The following is a 26014-nucleotide window of genomic DNA, read 5'->3' as shown; positions in this document are numbered from 1 at the left end:
TTTGTGGTGATGCTTCAGCATCTTTGGGCTGAAGGCTTCTCCATGCAGAGCAGCATATGGCTTTGCTGCAAATCCAGCCCTGGCCAATATGCTGGACTTACAAATCTGACAGTGCCAACTTACAAAAGTTTTCGTGGTACATATGTCAATACCAACTGCATAGATCGTGAGCTTTTCATGTGTTTCCCAAAGGGAAACATATAAACTCCCTGAGAGTCAAGCTTAGTTATGTAAACACTCGCAGTGAATTTATTTCATGACACGCTGTAGCCCCGCGGTCACCCCGCAGCAAAACCACCTCCTTTGGGTGGATTCTCTGCCATCTCCTGTGCTGCAGCAGTGGTGTTGGGCACTGATGGGGCTCCCATCCCTTCTGGTGGGGCTCCCATCCCGTCTGGTGGGGCAAAACCACGGGAGCAGTTGGTCAGGTTTTACACAGTGAATTCAGCACGTATAGAAACACTTTACCAATCAATTATCTCTCCGGGGGGTAATTCCATAGCACGCCTGGAGTATTTATGGCCCAGCCCAGGTTCCAAACCACGCTGTTCCAGGCACCTTGGGCTTTCAGCAGGCTCTGCTCTGGAGGTTTCTCCCAGCACAGGGCTGCCCGCCGTGCTGCGGGGCAGGGTTGGAGCACTGCCGGCTGCGCCGTGACGTCCCTGCCTGGCACGGCGACCAGCCCGACCAGCAGCTCCAGCGCCCGTCCGTCTCTCCACCTGCAGACACACAGAAAAAAAAGGGAAAAACAGACAAAAAAAAGGGATTTCAGGTCTGGTTGAAACCTCTCTGGATATGGACTCCCTGCTCTATCCCAGCTGTGCCCAGGCTGTTTAGATCAAGGCACTTCGAAGCCAGGGCAGATGAAACATCATCACCCCAAACACCAACAGTTGTTTCTTTTCCTTCTCAGCTCATTTGAAAGCCTGTGCCTTGGTTTTCCGTTCCCAAAGGGTCTCTCTGCAGCAACTTCCTCACCTCTGACCAAGGCAGAGGGACAAAAGTCCCCGAATGTTGTGGGGATGTTGTGAAAAGTCCTTTTGGAGATGGGTCATTTCAAAGCTTTTTCATTACAGTACAGACTGAGTTGTCAGGAGCGGTCGATACTATGGATTATAGCAGTGCTCCTGAATGATGGGAATGCTTGATGGCTGTCATTTACTGTCGTTTTTTATTTACTCATCTGGCCTTCATGCCTGGCTTGGGCAGTTTATTAATCCAGACAGCACAAATGGATGTGTGTGCTCTTACTTAGTGCTGGCTGGAAAGCTGGGTTTTCCATCTGCTGGAACATTGTGCTTTTAAAAAAAAAAAAAAAAAAAGAAAATTTAGTTTGGTCTTAAATGAGTTTTGGAAGTGAAAATTTGAAACTAAAGTTGCCCATGAGTTAGAAGTGTGCCTGTCCCCACTGTTGGTAAAATCAAGGAGCACAGGGCTGGCCAGTTCAGTGCGCTGCTTTGGTGGCGAGTCCTGAGCTTCCCAAGCAAATTCCTGAGATTTGGAGACAACTTAAAGAACCTGAGCTTTTTAAAGAAACCCACTTTGCAGTCAGTGAAGCTAAGCTTTGGCATTCAGCCTCAAAAACTGTCTCCCCAGCTCTGCTCCAACTCCTTATCTCATCACAGCTTTGATTTTCTGTTGGTGAGCCCACAGTTGAAGGCCTGGAGCTCTGCCTGGTGGAACTGCTCTGAAGATGGATTTTTCTGCCAGCTTCATGTGCTGAGATTTAGACTTTTTTTGTCATCATGAATCAGGACAAAAATATCCAGAGAGAACTGCAACTTTTTTTGGAAATGAAAGAGCCTGTTCTGACCTCGGCTTTTTTTGCTACCCACTTAACTTTTTAGGATAGTATAGAAAGTGACAAAGAAAACATAAATATAAGCCTGTCACTTCGGAAAAACATATTTTTTCACCCCAAAATAGACACTTCCCTCTAGTCAAAATGCCTCCCAGGAGGGGGTGGGAAATCTGGTGATGTAGCAATTTTTTACTAAAACGGCATTTTTGGTGGCACGTTGTGTGAGCAGTTGCTTCACCTGAGCCTTTCCCCTTCCCTCCCCTCTCTGTCTGTTGAGGTTTATGCTCTCCCCCTTGGAGCAGCCATCCTTAATGGGACGCCATGAGCCCTCCAGAGGATTTCCTGGATTTAGTCCAGTGATAAAGCACACCCTCATTTCCACTACTCTGTTTGTAATAGCCATAGAATCCTAGAATTCCTTGGGTTGGAAGGGAACATCTAATTCCAACCCCTCTGCCATGGGCAGGGACACCTTCCACTAGAGCAGGAAGCCCCATCAAACCTGGCCTTGGACACTTCAAGGAATGGGGCAACCCGTGCCAGGGCCTCACCACCCTCCCAGCAAAGAATTTCTTCTTTATTTCTAATCTAACCCTGCTCTTTTTCAATTTAAAGCCATTCCCCTTTGTCCTCAGCTGCTAAACTCAGTCTCTTGCGGGGCTGCTCAGGATAACGCAGCAACAAAATACAGAAGGGAAGGTGGGATTGATGTGTGGATGCCAGGAGCTGTTGGATGAGCCATGTGGAGGGGGAAATCCATCCCCTTTGCTGCCTTTGCCCCTCCCCTGCTGCACCCTGGGCTCTCACCTCGGCGCTCAGTCTGCTCACAGGCAGGGCCTCTGTAGCCAGGGCGGCACTGGCAGGAGCAGGTGTCTCCCACCAGGACAGGCTCCCCATTGTTCTGGCACGTTCCACAGCGGCAGGGGTTGAATTCCAGCAGGAACTCATCCAGAGCCCGTTTCAGGTGCTGCCGTTTGGTTTCCATGTGGCCGAGGTTGCTCCTGCGGAGGATTTCGTGGATGGGCTGCAGCTGCGGGGGATGGAGATGGATAGCATGGAAACAATTTCAGCTGGGCATCAACTGGGATGCAGTGACATTGCTGGATGAATTCAGGACTAGGGAAAAACTCATTTGTCTTCCTCGACAGCTGCATGTACATCATGCAAATGTGTTGCTGCTGCCCCAGTGAGAAACCACCGTTCCAAAACCTTCCTCATCCTGGAGGTTTGTGTGAGATTGGCTTTTCTGGACATGCTTGGGAGTTTTAGTATGGATTTGAATGATAAATTAAAACACCCCAGTAAGCCCGTTTTTTTGACTGATTTCTTAGTGCTGTCACAATCCCTGAGATTCTTGCATGCTTTTTGCCTTTTTGAAGAAAATGTTTTGGTAAGAGCTTTGGACAGAGGGTATCATCAAAATTTATTGCCATCCTATCACTTGCAGTGGCCAGATTGTGAAATATCCAGTAAATGCTGAGAATGAGGAATTTTTCCTATATATTTTTTGCCCTTTGATGTAGTGAAATAATACTGTCATCTACAGCTTTGGGAATGTAACTTGCTCATCATATTTTCCAGCAGCAAAATCCAGTTCCTGTATACCAGTCAGCAAAAATAGGCCAGTATGGGCAGCTGTAATTAGAACTTGCCCAACTGAATATTAATATTCAAATGAGTATTAAAGCTAAAAACTTGGGACTGTCTGAGGACACTTATTTATGTTTGTCCATCGATGCAGCTGTGCAAACGCTCTCTGTCTAGGCCAGGAATTTGTTCCAGAGAAGAGCTGGGTGTCAGCTCACTGTGCAAGGCACAGTGAGAGTGATTCATGGGGAAGATCAGCATCAGCTGGGCTTTGGGAAGAGCAAATTTGCACAAGCCTGTTTGACAAACTGAGGGGGCTGCAGATAAGAGCTGCTGAAGTGGACACGAGCGCTTATCGGCCGCTCCAGTTGCAAGGTGACTGCTCAGCTCTGGAGCAGCCAAGAGAGAGGTCAGTGCATGGTTTACTGGAAAACTGCAAGAAATTTTGCCCAGAATTGATGGGAACTTGTGCAAAAAGGTGAATAACCTGAAGCTGGAACTGAAAGCACTTCTGTCTTATCAGATCTTTCCGCCACCGAGGTGCTGCCCAGGAAGGCTTGCACAGTCCTTCTTGCCCTGCCAATAACACAGATAATTCCCAAATCCATTTTCCCTTCTCCCACTCTCTGTCAGGGCTTTCTGCTTTCAGATGAAGACAAGAGGGATAGAAATGGCAGCATGTCCCTCCCGTGACAGACGTCCTTCCCCCACATGCCACAGCTGCTCCTGGAGCAGATCAGCAATCTTGGTGTCTTGGGGTACTTGTGGTCCTGCTGACCACAGCTGAGGAGTTGTGGCCACCCCCTCATGCCTCTGCCAGCTCTACCCTGGATTATTTTTTTGTAGGGTTGCTCTTCTCTGTCCCTTTCCATCCCCTCTGCTTGCCCCTATCTCCTCCTCCCCTCAGAAGCCCTATAAGGTGCTTCAGTGATCTTCCCATTTTATGGGGTATCCAGTGAAACAAAAGGGAGAGTAGAGCCTTGCTGATTTTTATGGCCACAGACCCTCTTTGTGGAGTGTGGAGAAAGACAGGGCCCACTTGACAAAGTATCCAGGAGCTCCCTGCTCAGAGAACTTCTGGAGGGGGGCTTTCTATGCAGAGCCTTTGCTGTGGGGGGGGAAACAAAATGCTTTCCCCAGCCCCCTGTGAGTCCCCAGATTATACAGGAGGGCGGACAGCACCAGGGAGAATAATAGGGATGAATACAACTGTAGTTCATTGTGAAGCTGTTGGGGAACACATCAGAAACTTAACCTGGCACTAATCCAGCATTAAGCTCCTTGTCTGTCTCCCTGCGGATGCAGTCGGTGGGAGATGTACTCCCCATTGTGAAATGAGTAAGAGGTTACCAGATCAGTGGCCCATTACATTTAATCTTGTTCTGTGATGGGATCACAATAAAAATACGAAATGATCTGCTCGACTACACTTTCATTCCTTAGAGCGGCAGAGTTTCTTCAACTGCAGAAAAGCCTTACCTGGAAATCAATAACAGCAGGATTATATTTTAATGACCTTCCCCAGTGACGATACATTTTGCCATCCCAACTGTTGAGGAGCCCTCCGCTGTAACTGGTATCTCCCCCTCTAATCCGGGGAATAATATCTTCCACAACTGCACTGTGGCTCTCAGAATCTGGAAAGTTGAATTACACACGTATTACTTAGCTGCTGTTTCCACACAGGCTCCAGAAACTGCTAAATGGAGGTGAGATCAGTCGTGCAGGGGGCTCTCAGGGACCTGGCTCCTGGGATCGATGGCAGCCCGGTGCTCCCTGCTTGTGGGGTGAGCCCTCATCCCAAATCCTCTAAGCTGATAAGACCCAAAGAGCCTGCACCCCTCCAGTCTTGGTTTCTGTGTAGGACGTGGGCAATAGGTCACACTGTCTATAGCTCATTATGAAATGTACAAATTTTGTGGTTCCTACCCTCTTTGAGTGCTTTTTATAGTCAATTTTGACTTTTTTTAGTTGCCGTGCATGCCCAGTCTGTCATTGCTGAGGACTGCAGCCTCCCATCCACCCCACTGCCTCTGTTTCTAATATGGTATTGCTACATTAATTCCTGCTCTTTTAAGAGGGATCAGTACTCCTGGAGACTTGGACCCAAAGTTTCTGCTACCTGTCCTACCTCTTCTGAGGGATGACACCAGAGCTCCCTTCCTCACACCTTGTGTGACCCTACTCGAATCTCCATGCCCAAGTGACCAAAACAAGTGACCCAAGGTGCCTCAACAGACCCCTGCCCTGCTGCTGTACCAGCTTTCTGAAGTCCTTTATTTTTGCAGTCAGAGTATGTCAGAGCTGCACTCAGATGCAGGTTCTCCTTGCTGGCTGCAATGCCGAAGAACAGGCCAAAACAGGCACTTATCTCCTCGGTGCTGATGGCTGCAAAACAGAAAGTAGACAGGTAAATTCAGTGACTCATGATGTTTGTTTTCCTACTTCTTTTTAATATAATTGAAGAAAAGATTCAGTTATTTTCATGGCTTGTATTTTGAAGTCAAGAGCTATTCTGGGCAGAGGACAGTGGAAAACCCCAATATTTTATTGGGGTATGTGGGGCCTATCATATAATAGGTGTAAAAATTGTTTCCTTAGAAAATATTAGAAGAAAGTAAAAATCTTAACACAAGGCGTCAGGCATGTACGTCCTGTTTGATCTATATATTTAACAACAAACCTTTATTCTTTTTATAGACTAACCATAACTAGGGTAAAGCTGCGAACAGCAGCAGAAATTAATAGATCCTTGCTAATTTTCCTAAACTCAGGATCTGACCCACCTATGAATGGCTTAAGCAGCACCTTAAGTAGTAACTTGGAAAAGGTCTGTGTGCTGAGAGCTGCCAGAGCTTTCCTGCCTGCTGCTGCCAGCACCACCACATACATCATGAAAATATGTAACTGGAGACCCATGAAGCAACTGCAGAGGGGAGAAGGGAACTAATGAGGTGGTTTCACCAAGGTAAGCAATGTGCATATTTCATACAGCCTGGTTTTATGTAAGCATTTCAGTGTACTGCAAATATAAGGCCGTCTTCTTTGGTAGTTAAAAAGTCCATTGATTTCAGTAAATGCAGGTATTGTAAGTAATAGGTAACTTTTATATTGCTCTTTTTGTCAGAGGACCTTAAAGTGTTTTACAAAGGAGCCTGGTGATCAATACCATGGTATTGAAAGGAGGCACAGAGCTCAGTGGGGTTTGTGGGTTGTGGTTTAATGGTCTGAGGATTGAACCTCTGTCCAAGCCCCGACCTGGAGCATTGTCTGCTGAATGGCCTCACCTCAGCACTGGGGAGCAGTGCCTTGCCTTGCTTGTGTTGAAAATACTGCTCAAACACTCACAGCTCTGGTTTTGTGGAATCCTGGAATGGTTTGGCTTGGAAGGGACCTTTAAGCTCCATCTGGTCCAGCCCCCTCCCCTTCATGGGCAGGGACATCTTCAACTAGATGAGTTTGCTCAGAGTGCCATCCAACCCGGACTTGAGTGTGTCCAGGGATGGGGCATCCACCACCTCTTCAGGCAACTTGTGCCAGTGTTTCACCAGCCTCATTGTAAAATATTGCTTCTTTAATCTACATTGACCCTCTTTCAGTTGAAAACCATCACCCCTTGTCCTATGACAAGAGGCCCTGATAGAAACCTGTCTTCCTTATCAGTACTGCAATGTTGCAATGAGGTCTCTCCGGAGCCTTTTCTTCTCCAGGCTGAACAACCTAAATTCCCTCAGCCTTTTCTCATAGGGGAGGCTCTCCACTCCTCTAATCAGCTTTGTGGCCTCCTCAGGACCTGCTCCAGCAGTTTCACGTCTCTCCTGTGCTGGGGACCCTGGAGCTGGGTGCAGCACTGCACGTGGGGCCTCACCAGAGGGGCAGAATCCCCTCCCTTGGCCTGTGCTTGGCCTTGTTGGACCTCAAGAGGTTCCCATGGGCCCAGAGCTTGTCCAGGTCCCTCTGGGGTGTCAACTGCACACTTGTTCCCTTCTGCACACCCTGCAGGAGAGGCTCACTGGAGCCAGCCAGGGCACAGATCTGCTCCTTGGCCTGGTGGATCCAAAGCCTGGGGAAGTGCTCAGCATCCTGAGAAAGGGGCTGCAAGTCCTGGCTTCAAACTGGTGAGAGCTGAAACATGCTCCAGACTTGAGTGGGAACTGTATCCCACTGCAAAACTGGGCCCTTGAGAAAGATTAAATGTGCAGCACTCAATTACTTGTACTAAACTGTTCAACAGTTGTAAACACAGTGGGTAAAGTTCATTCACCCAAAGCAACATGAGTGATTGCTTATCTTGGTGCTGGAGTGCCATAAAATTAAACTTGAGGAACACCCTGATTAATTGATTTGCCATGGTTCCCGTTGAGTAATTATGTTCAGTGAGGGGCTGTCGATACCATTCGCTATTGGTCGCAGCAGGATCGGGTCTTGATAAATGAAAAGTGGTTATCACTGCAAAAGGGTGGCCACGGTAAATATTGGCACTTGAGGGGGGGAGCCCTGATAGGTTTGTTTTTTTTTAATATGATATAATTTGCGATAGTTAAATGTGCTCGAGTGATAAGATTTACTGCTGCATTTTGAATTAATCAGAATATATGAAGACTTTTTCTAATTTACTCCGCGCATAATGTTCCTCCCATAAATGTTCTTGTAATGTGTGAACACATTATACTGTTTTCTGCTAAATAATAGAACCATAACAATCTATTTTAAAAACAAGTAATGAAAAATATTGATGGCAGAGCAACGAGGGACCTCGTTCTGACATATGTATTTATTTCACTCATGACCACATCCATATAAGCCCTCGCAGCCTGAAAGCTGGGAATGGGTCTGGCAGCAAAACTGCAGCCCTAAGCTCTGCAGCGAGTTGTGGATATCTAAACAGAGAAGGTGATTTCATTTTCAAAATTCAGGTTTCCTAAATGCTCAAAGTCCAGCTCTATGCTGACCCAGATGCTCAGTGACCACCTAAGCTGTGTCTCATTTAGGAAGGACTCAGCCAAGGGATATTTTTCCCGAGTTTGTGCTTTAGTCACTGGTCTATGAAAAAATGAATATTCTCTGTTCCAGAGCATTTAGCAAACAGCCTCGTGGGCTGGATGGGCCCTCAGGATGCAGTGGTTGATCTAAAGCAGTGCCACGCTCAGCCCTGTGGGGACTCAGTGATGCATCTTCAGAGCTTCACTCATCTTAGGAAGCTCTAATTTTAAGACTTGAGCACTTACATCCTGATCCTAACCATTCCTCAGGCAAGAAGGATAATCCTCTTGCAAACACAGCCTCCAAGCATGGCTGTGATCAACATTAGAGAAATCAGGGTTTTTTTACTAAATGCTTTCAGACAGTGGCATATCACACACTGCAGGTGGGTCCTTCTGGGTCAGCGCTGTGGGACACACGGCACTGCTGGCTTGGTAAGGGTGGACTTCCTGGCAGAGCCTGAATTAGATGAAAATTACAGAATGGTGCTGCATTAGAATGAAAATTACATCCCTACTGGGGTACATTTTTGTCTTTTGCTGGACTTCAGCGTCCTTCTTTCCTAAGATAAGGCATCTCATAGCAGTAAATCTCCTTACATACACAGCAAGCACAAGATAAAGCAAAATAATAGCCTCCCTCCACATGCTCTTGATTAATTCTTCCTCTGAAATTGGCAGTCTGCTTCCCAAAGACTTGCTTGCCAAGACCTTATTCACTTCTGTATCACTCACCCTTCAAAGAAGAAGTGATTTGAAGAGCCCATCATGTTTCCAAACATTAGAGGTTCAGGAACTTGATGAAAATTCTCTCAATCAGTTATTTCTTGAGGAAAAACTGGCATGGCTAATGTGAAATATGGAGTGCACAGGGGCCAAACCATTTCAGACTAGAGACAGAATCTGGGTCAGAACCATGAAAATTATTGAAATTACTGAAGTTATAGCAATTTGCACCTGTTGTCCAAAATCACAATTTCCTTCTGCGTCAGTGTCTGGCCTGGAGTTACCAAGGCAGTGGTGCCCTCAGCACAGCAGAGTGATGGCCCTTAGGGGAAGTGGGATCTATTGCATTGTTGACACCTTTACAGAAGTTGACAACCTGGTTAGTGAGCGAAAATCCCATATCATTTTTCTGCATCCCATGTTTTTGGTTAGGAAAAATGTTACGTTTTGACTCGCCAGCAATGGCAACTCTCACGCTCTCGGCGTCTGCAGTGGGTATTTTATCTAACTGAGATTTAGAGGTAGGGCTCTCCTGCCTCATACACTCCAATTTGTTGAAAACTGGAGCTAACAGGGGTCTGTTAGTCTTCAGATGTGGCACTAAGCAGGGTAAAGTGGCAGAGGTATGGCCGAGTGCAGTGCGATATTTCCATTTACAGAGAATTGTGGCCCTCGCTCCCAGCAGGCTAAAATGTGACTGGGCTGATTTGCTGTGCTCTGGATGGCTTTGCAGCATTCATGGTGAACGAAGATGACAAGAAATGGGGCAAGACTAGCAAGTGACACTGAAAAAATGGAGAAAATAATGCTCAGGTTCCTTCCTAAACTACCGCAGGAAGCACATTTTGGGACACTCAAGCTAATCCCAGGCCATGTGGCTAGTAATGTCACCAGGTTGGAAATACCTGGTTTAAAGCAGAAGGATATACTTTGATATATGACATATATTTGATTTTCTGACCTTTTCTTTGCATTTCCTCCTTATTGATGACAAGGATGTACTCAAAGACACCCCCCATGGTGCCAGATGTCATGAAGTGGGTGCCGTAGTCGTTGATGAATTTGGCATACATGCCATAGTTGTAGGTGTCTGGGAGGTCCTGCAGTGAGAGCAGCACATCTTCATCCAAAACAATGTTGTCCCTTCTCATCTTGAAGCGGGCTGTCTGCACCTTGGTCACAGCTCTAATGAATCCAACATCCTGCAGGTAAAGGAAAGAGGAGCTGCAGTCAATGTTAATTTAAACAAATGAATTTCTAGTCTTTAGGCTTGCAGGGGAAAGCCTGAGTCTCTGACTGTCCATATATGTTGAAGGCATGAAAACAAGCCCAAGTTTAAATGAAATAATGGTAATTCTGTTTTTAAAGTCTCTCTCTTACGTGCTGTGGAGGGAGGTGGAGGGCCTTGGGGAGTTGGATGCTATGGGGTTATTTTAATTGATGTGTGAACACGATCAGACTTGGGCTCCACATGATTCCCCTCCATTCTCCATTTCTGCTATTTCTTTTTCTGGTTTCCTTTCCATATTGTTTATTCCCTTTTTGCTTTTTTCACAGCCTCAATCAGTGACAAAGCACAAGGGTCAAGCTCAGCCCAGCAGAGTGGAGATTCCCTGGCCAGGAAGATGCTGATGGAGGGAGAATTTCCTGGATATACAGCAGCTCCAAGTCTCCACCTCTATATTTGCCATTGCTTTGGACAATCTCCACTGCAACATGAGCAGCCCTTTAAATGATTCCTCCAATAACTGATCATCATTTAGCTGCAAACATCATGTGAGTCTGGACAAGGGCACAGTAAATACTATAATGGTGCTCATTTCAAACAGCTTTTAAGGGCATTTTAACTTGGAACACCATCAAAGTAATTCTTCTTTATTGTTTTCTGTCAGCAGCCACGAGAGAAGTGGAGATGGGGCACAGTAAATGTGGGAAATACCAGCACTCATGTTATTAGATTGGAAAGAGGTCATCACAGCCAGTCCATGATGTAAACCCTGTGTGAGAAGTACACCCTATTACCAGGTGCTATTTTTTCAGCGTGGTATTTTAACCTCCTGTAAAAAGCAGCCTATTTCCCCATCACAAGGCAGCTCGTATTAATTTGAGCAAGATATATTTGCTACCAGAGATCATTCCCGGAGGATAATTGTTTTGATCAGCATCTTGATATTCCCTCCTCCCTCATCGTCACTTTTAAGCATTTTTTTATTTATGTGCTTAATGTAGCCATGAAACAGGATGGGGTGAGATGACATGTGCCGTGGCACTGCGTAATTCAATTTTATTCCCACTCCCTGTTTGCTAGAACATACCAGGAGCAGCAAACAGGATTACTAACGATCATACATTTGCAATTACATGAACAAATTAAGGTACAATTACCCTGTGTTAAAAAATGCAGTTGAGAGAATAAACTGACATAAGTTACAGCCAGACCATGCGATGCACAGATGATACGACTGGAGCAGATGCATCACTGATTTGGTTGGGGTTTTTTTTTACCTTTGCATTGTATTGTGTGAAATTCTTCAGGGATCCTTTGCCACCTGATAAAGTCAGGCCCAGGTTTAACATGACATCTACGCTGCCAGGCCCAATTCCAATGGTGAAGCCCGTTGTTTTGGATTTATCGCTTTTAAGGGCGTCAAGCAGGTCCTTTGAATCGTCATAAAACTCAAAAGTGAATCCAGAATCAGCATGAGCCTAAAATGAAAGGAGCAGACATTAATTTTTCAGGTGCTTCCCTTCCTTTTCAATCACTACTTCTTGAAGGAGCTGATAGTACCTCTGTTGAAGCCCGTGATGCTCCTGACAGCACCAGCACTGACTTCAGTGATTGTGGAATAAGGAATTAAGTCCCTTGCCGTTTCATTTGGAAGTATGTGAAAAATGTGGATAAAGCCAAGCATTTTGCATCATCCATCTCCAAGCAGGGAAGAAGTTTGTGTTTAGCCACTCAAAGCCAGAGCTGGTAATGGTACCTACTAAGACAGCCTGACACTTCCCATTATAAAACCCTTCTTCCAGTTCCTTACAGCTCTGCCAAATCCTAATGATTTGGACTGATTTTTTTTCCTCTCCAGCCTGCTTCTGGATGAATTTATTTAGAAAAAAAAATAAAATTCAACATCTATTTACAATGGCAAGGCTAGAAAACAAACATTGTTTTGCCTGTGTTTTAGAGAAGTGACCTTTTCCTTGACAGCTCTGCTTTGCTGGCACATGGAATTGAGCAGCTCTGCTGAATCTGGGCTGTGCTATTTGCCAGCTCCGTAAAAAGCCAGCCCCACTGTTCAAACTGGGGACTAAGGGACTCTGCCTTCTGGGAGGACACGAAAGCTACTTGTACTGAGTAATATTTCCCAGGGTTAATGTGTTTTCGTTCATTCATTCACGTCACAAAACACGATGAATGTTCAACAGTGTGGCCACACCCACTTAGGACATGGGAAACCCAAGCTGAATCCTTGGTCTGCTTGGATCAGTGTCCAACACCATGTGTGACCTCGTGGACTATAGGTGTTGTGATCCATGGTGATGGGTTTCAGGATCCCTGTCTCACTCAGAATTGGGATTTATGCCCCTTGTAGCCACGCCATAGACATAAAATGCTTTCAAAGACTGAACCAGCAGCATCGGTACCATTTTACACATGGCCAACTCTATCCCTAGAGAGGCAAGAGGCTGGTGCAAGCTCTACAGCTCACTAATAGCAGAATTTAGAGAAAACACCTTTCCCTTGGCTCTGACTGGGCCAGAGGAAGCAGTGGGGACGCCTGGGTGATAAAGCACGTTAATTCCTTGACGTGCCGCAAACCAGCATTTACACCATCAAGTGCCCCTTGAGGTACCTTAAAGACAACCTACAGAGAATGATGGAATGTACCTAACCTCTTTGTGGGAAGTTTGGATTTCTGCTGGGAAACTGCTGCTAAGTTTGGCCTCCTGAAGCACTCACCAGGAACTGGTATATGTGGAAGTTGTAAGGCTTGCGGAAATACTTCTCGTCGTCTCCGTAGTACAGGCGCTCGCAGGCGACGTCGTACTGCAGCTCCCGCCACTCCCCGTTGTACACGTACTCACAGAGCCCTCCAAAAAATCCAGGGTCATATATGTTCTGCCTCCCCTCCTGTGTTAGGATGTTGTATCTTGGAAAGAAGTAGCGTTCAGGAAGTTATCCATAGCTCCGGGTTTGTTTCCTCAGTCTCTGTCACAGGTTCTGCTGACACTACAGGTTATCTATCCTCAGGCCTCCTGAGGATCTGGAATAGAACTTAGAGTTGGGTGGGCTTTGTTATCTTGTTGTTATCTCCTTCCCAAAGATACCAGGAGACAAACACCCATTTTATTTCCAAGACATTAGTTTGGACTCAGATGTGAGAAATGGAAGAAATCAGTGAAGTTGCCCAGCCCCTCCCTGCAAGCACAGCTATGAAAGTCCCAAAGTCCTGGAATTCCTCCAGGTTCCTCTTGAACCTAATGCATCTCATTGTCACAAAGTGCTTCCTGGCATTCTCTGCAATTATTTTCTCTCTTAATTTCATCTCTTTCTTTTTAATAATGGTCCCGTTTCTCAGGGTAGTTAACACCCTCCCTAGACATGAAGCCTGTGCTTTGCCAAGTCTGTCACTTATTATTTCCTTATTCCTCCTTCTTCCTGCTCTCCAGCCCTCACAGCTGCTGCCCTCTGAAATCCCTCCTATTACTTAGTATTCCATGTAATTCCGTGGCCCAAAGTGAAAGCATTATTCAAACTAGGCAGCAGCACTGCTCTACTCAACAGGGAACCATCTTTAGGATTAAGATAGCAAATGCCATTGCTTTTGTGTGTTCTGCAGGAGAAACACCTCAGAGAGAAGAATTAAGCAGGGTTCTCAGTGAAAATTAATGCATGCCTTGTAAAACTTTGGAGGGACCATCGCAGGCCCTGGGCCAGAGAGACATTTATCTCATGGACTCCAGAGAGTGTCCCATCGAGCTGATGGGAAAGTTATCCAACAGCTGGCTCCATTCTCATCCTGTAGCCCATGTTCATAAAATAATAGAATGGTTTGGGCTGGGAGGGACCTTAAAGATCATCTTGTTCCACCCCCTGTCACAGGCAGGGCCATGTTCTCCAAGTGAAGCAGTAGCTTGGTTAAAACACAAGATTTACAACAAGAATGTCACAGTGCACTATTTGCCTTTCAAGTTCTTCTGGATTTCTCTTTTGCCTGCATTACCTGATCAAAATTTGAAACTGAACAGGGGAACACTTTTTGTGAATAGGAGTATTTACATATACTCGTGTGGAGCTCAGGCTCTCTGCCTTGAATCTGTGCTCTGAAGTCCTAAATCCTGGAGGTAAATCTCCTTAAGGATGAATGCCAGCAGGGTGCTGCATCTCCAAAGTCTGCTGTTTGCTTTAGTCTACTAGTTTTAACAACTGAAGAAAGCTGTGAGGTAACTGGGATATATTTTTACAGGAGTATGAAGAGGGCATCGCAGGTACAGTGTGGCTGGGAGAGGCCAAGGTCAGGTAACAGATCTGAGACAGAATTTGAAATAAAAGCTGGAATGAACCCTTGTTGCTACCCATGGTCACATGGGACAGCACCTCCCCTTTGGGTTCTGTACAGCCCCCTATCAATTCATGGATCACAGTTATTACTAAGGAAGAGCAATATAAGAAACATAATCCTGGTTTGATTGCGAGAGGAGCAGCTATTGATTAATTACTCACCCTTGGACTGCTTTTTCCGCCCCTGGGATTGGGAACAGATGTTCACAAGGGCTTTCAATATCTTCATCCTCACAGTTATCCTCATCAGACCCATCTCTGCAGTCTCTGTCCCCGTTGCACACAAGATGTCGTTTGATGCAGCGCCCTAAAGTGCACAGATGCAGGCGGTGGCTTATCCGCCCTCCAGAAATCCTGGCTGGCAGCTTGCACTGATTGTGCTGCTTTTCACCCACATCTCAGGGCCACAAGGAATCATGCTGGGTGTTAAACACAGAGCTATTCCACCGGGAATTTGCTTTTCCAAGCTCCTGGGGGAAGGTCTTTGTGACCTAAACACAGCACGGAGTCCAAGCTGGCCACTCCCATGGGCTTCCTCCAGGTGGGAATCAAGGTGAGGTCACCTCGCTGTTCTGACTTAATTTTCTAAAATTATGGTCTTGGAAAGCTGCTATAGGAATAGCTTCTCCACTTGGCTTAAGGAAGTCAACTCCATCTTATTAAAGTGCAATTTTTCCTCTTCCCATTGCAGGAAGCATTTGGGGAGTTTATTGCAATAATTAGAGTGCAAGAATGGATATTTGCAGGAGAGGCAACGTGAAAGGGCTTTTGCTTCTGGGAGTGTGGAGAAAGCCTTGAGGATGGAGCTGGCACTGCTTAATTTACCCCAGTGGAATGATGATAACCTGCTCCAGCTGGTGAGCTGGTCACAGAGCCGACCTTTGGTTCCAAATTTCAACAGAATTTTCGTTAAACGCTCAGGATGGAAGTTGGAGACATTTGTATAGGAACAAAAATCTGTCAAGGCTAGTCAAAGTTTCAGAGAACAGCCGTTTTATATCCTAATCCTCAGAGCTGGAGATGGCTAAAAATAACTAAATCACCCCAACAGATTGCTGGTTGGATTGATGATTGAACTCTGTCTCTAGCAGGGGAGAAAGCGACGCGTTGCGGGAGCGTTGTGCCCGCGGAGGGGTGCGTGAGCGCGCAGCACGGTAGTTGGAGCAGAATATTCCTTCTCTCTTTGTTCCACTGAAAAATTCACATTTTCCATGTCACACAGCTTCCTTTTCTACCCAAATCCGAGTGCGACATGGATGGATTTCTGTATAACTGGGGGGGAAAACACTAAAGGGGGGAAAAACACTAAAGAGGGGAACTTTCCTGCTTTCTCTTGTACTGGTTCACCCTCCTACTGCCCAGGGCAGGGGACTGATACCCCCAGGACCAAAACCTCTCTGGCAGGGGTTTGTGCTGGGTTCACTCACCTGTTTCCTCGCACTGGAAGTCCTGCCCACACCGTGGTGGCCCTGTGCACGTTGTCTCAGCTCGACAGGCTTGCTCATCCCAGAGGTGCCCTGCGCAGCGTCGCCCTCCAAACTCTGCTGCCTGCACCAGCCGCCGGTACCGGTGCTGCACAGAGACACAGCCACTTGTATCCCCCAGAGGCATCACCTCCCCAAGCCATAAAGCAATCAAAACTATCATTTTTATCTATATTCTTGGGGTTTTTTGTGTGTGTGTTGCTTAAAGACTTTGTGCACGATAAATGGAGGAGAGTCAGCAGAGAGTTTGGAGCTCAGGTTGGCTGGAGTTCATACACATGAACATAGAGGGGAGTTTAATGGAATGGCAGTTTAAAAAATATCTCTGCTTTATACCTTGGAAAAATATGGCATTTTTCCAGCTGCATATGCTTTGTCCTGCAATGGACACAGACACTAATTACAACACTGATCCTGCAACATTTCTGATGGATTATTAATGAGAATTGCTGCTCTTTAAACTAGGAAGGGAAAAGAAAGTAGGGAAAGGGAGAAGAGCCATAGAGCCATATTATTTACTGATAATATACTGCCTATAAGCACAGGAACAAAAAATGCAGGGATAACATAAACTCAGTAGAAAGCAGAATTATGTCAGGTATTTGAAAATAAATTCTCGAGCTATGAAGACATATGTGAAATGATATAAAAATATGAGAACAGGAGCTGATGCATGAAGGCTGCTCCTAATCTCTTCTCACTGGACTATTTGCATTAAGAATCAGGGGATACTTAATTAAATCTGAGATAGAAAAGGAAGAAAGTCTTGGGCAAATATTCTGGCCTGATTCTTCCACCATTTGGCTTGATTTTGCTTTTCCTGTTCAGCTGCCTCGAATGAATTTATTCCCCAGTTTACACCAGGGTAAGTAAGAGCCTCTCTAGCAGAGGAGCATTTCCATCATATTTGGATGAGTTTACTGGATGCTTCAGAATGATGAATATGTATAATATATATAATTAATGTGTGTACATCCTCATCACAGACACATCTGAAGATAAATGAATACATTACAGTGGATCCTTACTTTTTTCTCTTGGCAAGGGAAGCAATCAGTCCATCCTGACCACTGGCTCAGCTGACAGTCGACAGGAGCTGGAGAATTAACATCTCTGCTGCTTCTTCTAGGGAGGGGAAGAGAGAGTGGTCTAAGGTCTTTGAAGCAGTGTTTTGAGAGGGGATGGAGGCTGGAAGAGGGAAAATTATGTGTGTGTGTGTGTGTTTTTCCACCAGGAAGCTGTTTTGTAGGAAATGGGAAGCATCCCAAGGTGCCCCATCCAAGTATTCACCATCAGAATTGATCTGCTGCCGCAGGTGCAGTACCTGGGGATTTTGTCTTGGGTTTCATGCTCTGCCAAGAGATCCTCACCCATTCCAATAGGTAGATTGCAATTAAAAATATGTATACAAAATATATACATAACACCAAACATCCTGAGTAAAGAGAAGGAATGTTGTGTAGAGACAGGTTTTAAAGAAAAGCTAATTTTTTGCCTTTCTTTTCAGAAGCACATCACAATCTCCAGGAGCAGGGATGCTTATCACTACTGAGCCTGTTTTGACATCACTTTCTTTACACCAATGTGAGCTCATGATTGGGATTTTTCCTGGCAAGTATGAAAGGAGATCCTGGTTTCTGTGGGCTTTGTGGAATTCTGGGAATGGCTACACCAACAGTGCTGGGAGAGTGAGGTACAAAGGATGCTGACTAAGAATTTGTTGGTTGAGTACTTCTGAAGCAAAATACATAAACTCTGAGAGGAAGAAAATAATTAAAGGGATATTATAAAAGGAGAAAATGGAAAATACTTCTCCTGTCTCCCAGCCCAGTCATTACAATCTCTAGTTCTGTCCCTACTCCTAAACCATTTGTATGAGCCATTTCTTTGTCTTGAGGAGCAATCTGTGGCATGCAAATACAACCCTGCATTTGCCACAGCCTTCAAGGCATTTTGAGGGTTTGTTCGGAGTCAGAACATTATTATTTTTATTATTATTTTGGTGATTAACTAATGAGCAGTCTGTTTTACTTACAAGACTGCAGTCCAAAGAGAAATATTGATAATTAGCGGAGGTACGGAGCTCATGGGGGATTCATCAGAGGCTGGGGAAGAGAGATTTACTAAAGGAAAGCCACAGCATCTCAGTAAGGGAGCCTGTGGGTGCAGATCCACGTGTGAGATGGAAACCCAGGAGCCTGCAGAGGAGCCCAGAGCTGGAGGACACACAGGTATTGATGCCTTTTTGCTCTGACAGGAGGATTTGTGGGCTGCCTCCTTCAGCACTTCGCAAAGTACTTAATTGGCTCACCTTCGATTGGATTTTACATTTACCTCTTCATTATTCTGCCTTGTTTGATAAGTTCATCAAACATCAAAAATCTCGTCTTTGTTCATTTTCAAAAGGGATTATCAGAATAAGCCTTCATAATTAAGTGTATCACTGCCACAGTTTTTTTTCCCTTTCTGCCTTCTCCTTGTCTCCATGTTCCAATTATCACTGATACCTTTTTTTGATCCTTCTAAATCATATTTGCCTTTACAACAAGCCTGAAATTAATAGCTGTGGAAAAAAAAAATCTACCCATTTCCCTATCATGACACTGTAGCTTTAGAAAAAATGTAACTTGTTTATTCCTTTCCTTCAAAGCCCAAGTGACACTCGGATAGGTTAATAATACTGTTCATGGAAAAAAACTGAGGTATGAGGATCTGGCTTGGACTGAAACTGGGTTGCTCACATGCACTTGTTAGCTTCATGTTGTCAAATGTAAAATACTTATAATGCAAAAGAATATGAAAAATATTAACTCATAAATCATCCTGTATAGAGAATTCATTTCAAGGGCCCAAACCCAGCATGGTAATTTTGGTAAGGAAGTTTAAGAAGGCTTAATAGTCATCTGTAAAAGAAAAACCATTGTGCAAACAGTTCCTTTAAGAAGGAATTATGATGCCTGGCTTGGGCTTTGGACAACTGCCAATTTTTTGTTTTTTTTCCCTGGTAGCTTTGTGCACATGCCTCAAGTTGGGACAAAAGTGATGGGCTGACTGACGTGCTGGTAATTCCTGTATGGAAATCTGGGAAGGGGAGCAGACTTACCTTTGGGAAGGCAGTGCCTGAAGCTCCCTGCACGCCGTGGCCTGGCCTGGTGATAAAACCAGTGAGCACATAGACAGGATCAAGGGACAGAGCTGACCCAGGCTCCTCCACATTGCTTTGCCATATGTAAATGTTTGCTATAGATCAGCTGCAAACCAAAGCTTTTAAGTTTTCAGGACTGCTGGAAGGAGCACAGAGCCCACCGGGCTCCGAAATGCTGCAGTAAATCATTGACAGCAGCACAGATCGAATCACAAAGAATCAGGACACATCCCAGAGGCCTTTGCCCTTTTGGAAACAAATTCCCTGTTTTCTGGCAAGGAAATATATTAAACTGTGCAACTGTTTCCACATTAAAGTCAATCAAGTCCTATTGCAGCAGTGTGTTTCTTGTCCAGCCTGCACCCTCCTTTTAATTTGAAGGAGGAGGAAACTCGTGTTATTTCCCGCAGTGACTTCCCTGTAATTTTGATATGTCTGCTTGCTGACCAGGGAAAAGCTTCCCAGTACAGCAAATTGAAGATTAACACAAAATTGTGTTATGAGGAACATGTACCTTCCAGATACGTGAAGGAAATGTCAGTTCAGCTTCCTCCCCTTGCCAGCCCCATGAGGCAGTTTCCCACCTCTAAAGCTGATGTGAGTTATCACCTGGCTTTTGGATGGCCCTACACAGCCACTGCAACGTGAAAATCGAATTCCTTGTTCTCGAAAGTGATTTGGGGGGAGAAGGATGTCCCCTACATCTGAAATTGTTGTAGCCATACCCCGTGCAAACCCAACCTGCTTGTGGTGGCTCTAATGCTTTTAGCTGGGTGGCATCTTAGTGGATGTGCACAAGTGTAGGAAAGCAATACCACAGCAATCAAGAACACCACAGGTTATTTATTTTTAAATGATAGCCACAAGATGACAATATTTAGTTCTGTTGTGTTAGAAGAAAATAAAAATGGCCATGGGAAGGGTACTTGGCCACAGCCCAAGTTGCCTCATAGCTATTTCCTCAAGCTTTCACAGCCTCCAAAATGCCCCTAAGGGCCCTGGGCAGGCACAAAAAAGCACAAGGAAACTGTACCTTCATTAGGTATCAGTTAAAAAAAAAGAGTAAGAGATCTATGGAGACTTGTGTGTTCCAACAAGTGCCTGTTTCTCCCCGCTTTTTCTTCTGCATAAGTGGGCTGAGATGCTTCATGCATAAATGAAGTGTTCCCAGCAGACAACTGGAAGTTTGAACCTCAATAAATTAAAGAGAAAGTGTAATTATTGTAGGAAAGTCTGGTCTTTGGCTATTAGAGCTGTTAAGCAGACAGTGAATTGTCCTGTGTCCACAAAAGGCTGGGCTGGAAGCGTCATTTCGTGTATTTCCCAAATCAATTGCAAAGCTCTTTTCAATAGCTGGTATTGTAAATTACCAAAATGAAAGGACCTCTTAGCAGGTTATTTTCATGTAATTAAAATTCAGAGTGACCCTGGGGCTTGTCTTTGCTAAACACTGGGAAGTGTAGCACGGGGGTAAACTCAGTATTGAAATGAAATGAGAAGTGCCCTTCTGTGACCTTCGGGAGTACGTTAATGCAATCCTTTACCTGCTAATGCACTGCAGATGGGCTCAGAAAGCCCTTCTCCTCTCTTTGCCTGTGCAGGAAGAACTCCAATAAGGGGTTTAATATTTTTTTAATATACTATTAAACCTAAATTGCTTTTGCCTGGGAGAAAAAGTAGGGAAATGTGACCGGCCTGAGGCGATCCCCCTCATCACCTCCCCATTACGCATCACAGCCTCTCTGCAGGTGGCTGTTAAGACAGAACGACATAAAAAGGTTCTAGCTGTGCTTATAAAGGTCTGGTAGGGATGCACCCCACTGCCTTCCATCCCAACCTGGCCTGTCCTGTGATACAAATGGCTGCTTTGAACAGCCAAGTGCCTCCTCAGCATTCTAAGCGAGGCTGTCGAAGCATTATATCTTCTCTTTTCTGATAGCAGCATCAGAAACACCCCCTATATATAATGGAAGTTATTTGTGGTGCATCTCGCAGGTAAAAGGCTGGGCTGGTTTGTGCAATCAGGCACAACACCAATTTCTCACTGATAGTTGAGGCTGTCTGGGGGGGAGGTGTGCAGGACAGATTTAAGCAGCCAGCAAGGCACTCCACGTTAGAGGTGAAATTAAAGAACCTTTCTCAGATGTGTTATGTTCCAAAAGTGGTGTGTATATAAATATATATAAAAGCTATGGTTCCATTTAGAACGTTGTGAGTTGAATGTGTCTAAAATGTTTGTGTTGGATCCTTGACTCCAAACCTGAATTAAGTCTCTGGACCTCTGGCTTGCAGTGCTGGCCATGCTGGCCATGGTGATGCAGTCACCTTCAGGAGGATGAGCCATGAAGTCTTCAGGAGCATGGAAAAAGGGCTGTGAACTAGCAGTGGTGGGCAGTGAGCTCGCATCATCACTTTGTGGCTATTGCCACCACAGAGCTCTTTCCCTGACACTGAAGAACTCTTTAATTAAAAGACACACAACTCCTCTCTCACAACCCTTACATACCTAAAATCAGGGGCAGATTATCTCAGTGTAAACAAACTCTGTGATAGCAACACAGGATTTTGTTCCTCTTCAAAAAAGTCTCCACTTCAAATGTGTTTGGCCCAACAAAGGGAATTAATTTCTGCCTGAAGAATGTATTGATCTTTTATCACCTGAGCAGCCTGTGGGTAACGTGGCTGGCTGCACAAGCCTAGCCCCAGGGTGAAGTTGAAATGTATAGAACATAATGTTATTGTCATCCAGCAATTTGCATTTGTTCCTTCCCCATATCTGGATTTTTATTTTTAGTATATTCATGTAGCTTTTGCTGCAAGGGATACAGTTATATAAAAAAATTTATCCTTTTTTTATGCCAATATTCCATTTATATTCTTTGTAGTACATTATTCATGCAATACTGTAAATCTGAATTTTGTTCCTGGCTTGAAGACCATGAACATCTAAAGGCAGCTCTTTTTTGTTCTATTCCATCCATCCTACCCACAAAGTTGTGACGTGACTGACACCTGCCACGTGCTGTTTGCTCTCTCGTGGCTCACCAGGGAAAAGGGCAGAGCAGACAGCCTTTCCTTCAGGGGTGGTGGGGATTTTTTAAACAATGTAGAGGTTGTTGCAATGTGCAGAGGTTATAGAGAGCTGTGCACAGCGCTATGGCGAGATCAAGAAGCCGTGCCTCGCAGTTGGAGCTCTGCCTTTGGAATGTTTGCTGTTCCACACGTGCTTTTGCAGCCCACATGGGCTTTTCTCAGCTCATCCTCCCTTTCTCTACACAGCAGCTTGGTAAAAGCACTTCTGTTTTGCCAAGGAAGCCAAGCTGACTACCAAGGTCTTCATCTCTGAACTTCAAAAATCAGAATCCCAGTGCAGATGTCATCAGGAGAAGGATTTAGATTCAGAGATGGCTTTATATTGTAGATCAAGTAGGACACCTGAGCAGAAGCATGAAGAAGGGCAAGGTGTTTGCTATAGCTCACCCTGCAGAGCAGATGCTGAGTGCTGGATGATGTTTCTGCAGTCTGGAGGGCCCTGTGTCCACGTGTGCTGCATTACAGCAAGGAAAGGCTGCTGCAGGCTGTGCCTGACCCTGCTCGTCACTGGCATCAGAGAGGGGACAGCAAACACTGCTCATCAGCCTCTGAGCACCATCCTTTTCCTCTGTGCACCACTTCTGCATCTCATTTCCTCAGGTACATCTGGTTTTCATCCCCACCTTAAATTCTCCATGCAGTATTGTACTTGTCTCTCATTTACTGAGACTGGCTGTGGAAAGAGGTGGAAAAGGTCCACCTGAGGACCAGAAGACGACCACAACCCTAGTGCTGGACCTGCCAGTCCCCATTTGGTGCCACTGAACCCAGAACAGCTCTGATAATGCATCTTCCACCAGAGTAAAGACTTAGCTTTAAACACACAAGGGGTTATGTTGGCCATATTGTTGAAAAAAAGTGTGCACTTAATTGTGGGATCAGGGCCATAGTGCAGAGGCAGCCGCGTGGCTTGGACAGATAAAATACCTGACACTTTGCAAGGCTTCTAAATTAATTTTCTTGAGTCCTACAGTGCTTTGATGGGGCTGATCTTAAAACTTCTGATGGAGCTATGTGGGTACCTACACGGGCTCCTAAACAATGCTTGTCCTGGCCAGTCACAGCAAGTGTTGGCTTTTGGAATGCAGGGATCAATAATACTGCATTTTCCTAAATCCCTCGTTCCTGCCAGTAATGCAAGACAGAGCACGCGGCTCGGTGGTGGAACAAGTGATCCTATTTCCCCCTCTGCTGGAAAGCCACGATATGACCGCCTGGCAGGAAAAGGATGAGATTCCAGCCTTGCTCGTCCCTGCCCATGGCGAGGGGTTGGAATTCGAGGATCTTTAGCGTCCCTTCCAACCCAAACCATTCAAGAATTCTACGAGATGTGCAAGGTTGGGGAGAGCGTCTTGGCCTTCCTGGAAACAGGATAAGGCGTTAAAACAGAGCCAAAACCTTCCCTAGCACAAGGCTTTCCATTTCCCCCATTTTTGGAGGGTTTTCAGGTTGTTTTTTTTTTTGAGATATGTGCCCTATTGCCTTTTCCCAGTGTTGTCCCACATGTGGGGCCAGTAGCTGTGACAAAGAAAAACAACTTGTCAGACTATCCCCAAACTAAAATATCTTGACACTGCGCTAATGTTATCACCAATTATGTCTAAATCTTGTTATGGTCCAAAAAAGGCTGGATTGCCCCAAAATTCCCTTGTGCAGTGCTTGATGTTCACAACACCGTGGCTGCCCTGTGCTCCCCATGCAGTTGTTGTAGCCCAGTGTGATTTATGGCAGCCCTGGCGAGGCTAGTGGGGTCCCACAGGGCTGGCACTCACAAAATGCATGTTTTAAAGACATTTTGGCATTTTACTTTAATTTTTAGAGTGCACATAGAGGAATCTGCCCTGTCCTTTTCCTCAGGACTGCGGCTCTGAAGTCAGAACTTCCTGATCCTCCAACAGTGCTGTAATTCACGGTCTGTGTTCATACCACTGGGCGGGTCATAAATCCTCCCCAGCTACCTGTACACAAAGCTGGCATTGATTCCCATCACACTTCGACTCCAGCACTGGCTTGGGAGACTTCCCTGCCAGCTCCCAGCTCGGCAGGACCCCCCTTTCTTCTCCAAGACCTCCAGGCAGCAGCAGGGCTTTTCATGTGGTGAGGAGCCAGACTCATGCTTTGAGCCAGGTCTCTGACAAATAAGCCTTTTTCTTTTCCTCCGTTTCTCTTCCTGTTATTTTTCAGCTCCCCTCAACTTTGGCTCTGGAAAGCAGGGGGAGTTTAGGCTGTGAGAGCATCAGTCCCACTCCTGAAGGTATTAAGGATGCTTGGGGCAAGATTTTGCTTGATGCCTGTGTGCAGAGGGGGTTAGGACAGAGGGGAATGGCTTCAAACTGAAAGAAAACAGGGTTAGGTGGGATATTAGGAAAAAAAATCTTCCCTGTGAGGGTGGTGAGGCCCTGTCATAGGTTGCCCAGAGAAGCCGTGGCTGCCCCATCCCTGGAAGTGTCCAAGGCCAGGTTGGATGGGGCTTGGAGCAATCTGGGATAGTGGAAGGTGTCCCTGCCCACAGCAGGGGGTGGAATTGGATGACTTTTAAGGTCTCTTTGTGGTTTCTTTTCCAGGCATCTTATTGGGAATGACCTATAGGAGAGGGGCTGAGTCTGGTTGTATGGGATTAGGGTCAGCTCATGGGTATTGCTCAGGCTGCCCGTGGCTTCCTGCCTGCCCAAGCCCCATCAGCAGCCACCTCTGAGTGCCACCAGCACCCCAGCTCTGTGCAGCAGCTGCCTCTGCTCCAAGGAAAACACCAAGCCCTCCTGAAGAGAGAGATGAAATAATATTTGATCAGTTATGGAGGGAAAAAGGAAGTCCTGGGGCTCTCATCTCTCTTCTTGCCAAGCTAACCAGCCTTGCTTTTCCTGGGAGACATGCTCTGTAAAAACATGGGCTCAGTGTTTGGACAGATCCTTTCAGTCTGTTCTCCAGGGCAGAAATACCCAGTGATAGAGAAGTCTTGTTTGCCCTAATTTCACTGGCCTGTCCTTAGGACCCTGAGGCACAGCTCACCATGGAAAGGAGCTGCTTCAGCAGGGAGTATGTGTGAGCTGCAGCAAGGATGCGATGGTTTTGCTGGGCTCTGCTGTCCAGAGATGAAGGAAACACTTTGTTCCTCTGGGGAAATATCTGGTTTAAGCACTCTGAGGTCTCTGGCTTCCCTGTGGGGAAGAGCCTGGTGCAGGCTGGGCTGCTGCAGAAGGGTGGGTGTCACCTATGGGGAGACCTAAAAACTGGGGCAAGAATTACTGCTGGACACGGTGGGGCTCCTCATCTCTCCTCGGTTTTGCTGGCCCCAGCTGTGAGCAGGGACCTGAGAACACAGTGGGGGGGTTGGAGCTGGATGATCTTTACAGTCTCTTCTTACCCAAACCACTCAAAGGTTCTATAAACTTCCATGGATATGGACATCATATGGACACATGGGTGCTGTGGGGGCACCCGTGCTGAGGGCAAGTGCCATTCTTTCGCTCACAAAGCAATCTAATCCTGATCTCTCCCTTTCCCACCCCAAGCCTGCCGTGGTGCTGACATTTGTGGTTCAGGGAACCGTGGGTCAGGTCAAGGGCTGCTGGGCAGGCTCAGCCCTGCCCAGGTGAGGCTCTCCCCGCCCCGGGGGCAGACCCAGCCTCAGCC

At 45.9% G+C, this 26014-nt stretch overlaps 1 protein-coding gene across 1 annotated transcript; it reads right to left on the bottom strand.

Moving 5' to 3' along the window:
• Nucleotides 1-222: 222 nt before the first annotated feature.
• C8A (complement C8 alpha chain) lies at nucleotides 223-19471 on the bottom strand. The gene is made up of 11 exons (XM_069023506.1): nucleotides 19247-19471; nucleotides 17172-17268; nucleotides 16087-16231; nucleotides 14822-14966; nucleotides 13058-13247; nucleotides 11602-11802; nucleotides 10058-10298; nucleotides 5648-5776; nucleotides 4868-5025; nucleotides 2609-2831; nucleotides 223-719 (listed from the first exon to the last, which is right to left on the bottom strand). Exons 1-11 carry the CDS (start codon nucleotides 19357-19359, stop codon nucleotides 568-570), a joined length of 1794 nt encoding a protein of 597 aa, XP_068879607.1. The 5' UTR covers nucleotides 19360-19471; the 3' UTR covers nucleotides 223-567.
• Between the last annotated feature and the right edge of the window lie 6543 nt (nucleotides 19472-26014).

The sequence above is a fragment of the Aphelocoma coerulescens genome, chromosome 8 (assembly GCF_041296385.1).
Source record: "Aphelocoma coerulescens isolate FSJ_1873_10779 chromosome 8, UR_Acoe_1.0, whole genome shotgun sequence".
Lineage (NCBI taxonomy): Eukaryota > Metazoa > Chordata > Aves > Passeriformes > Corvidae > Aphelocoma > Aphelocoma coerulescens.
This window is presented reverse-complemented; position numbering and strand designations above follow the sequence as displayed.

What these genes read in the sequence shown, in the direction of transcription:
- C8A (XM_069023506.1), bottom strand. Translation starts at nt 19,359, where the DNA reads ATGTGGAGGAGCCTGGGTCAGCTCTGTCCCTTGATCCTGTCTATGTGC. An exon ending in CAGGCACTGCCTTCCCAAAG is followed by an intron (nt 17,269 to 19,246) that starts GTAAGTCTGCTC and finishes TCCCCTCCCTAG; the next exon opens with AAGAAGCAGCAGAGATGTTA. An exon ending in GGAGGAAATGCAAAGAAAAG is followed by an intron (nt 5,777 to 10,057) that starts GTCAGAAAATCA and finishes TCTGTTTTGCAG; the next exon opens with CCATCAGCACCGAGGAGATA.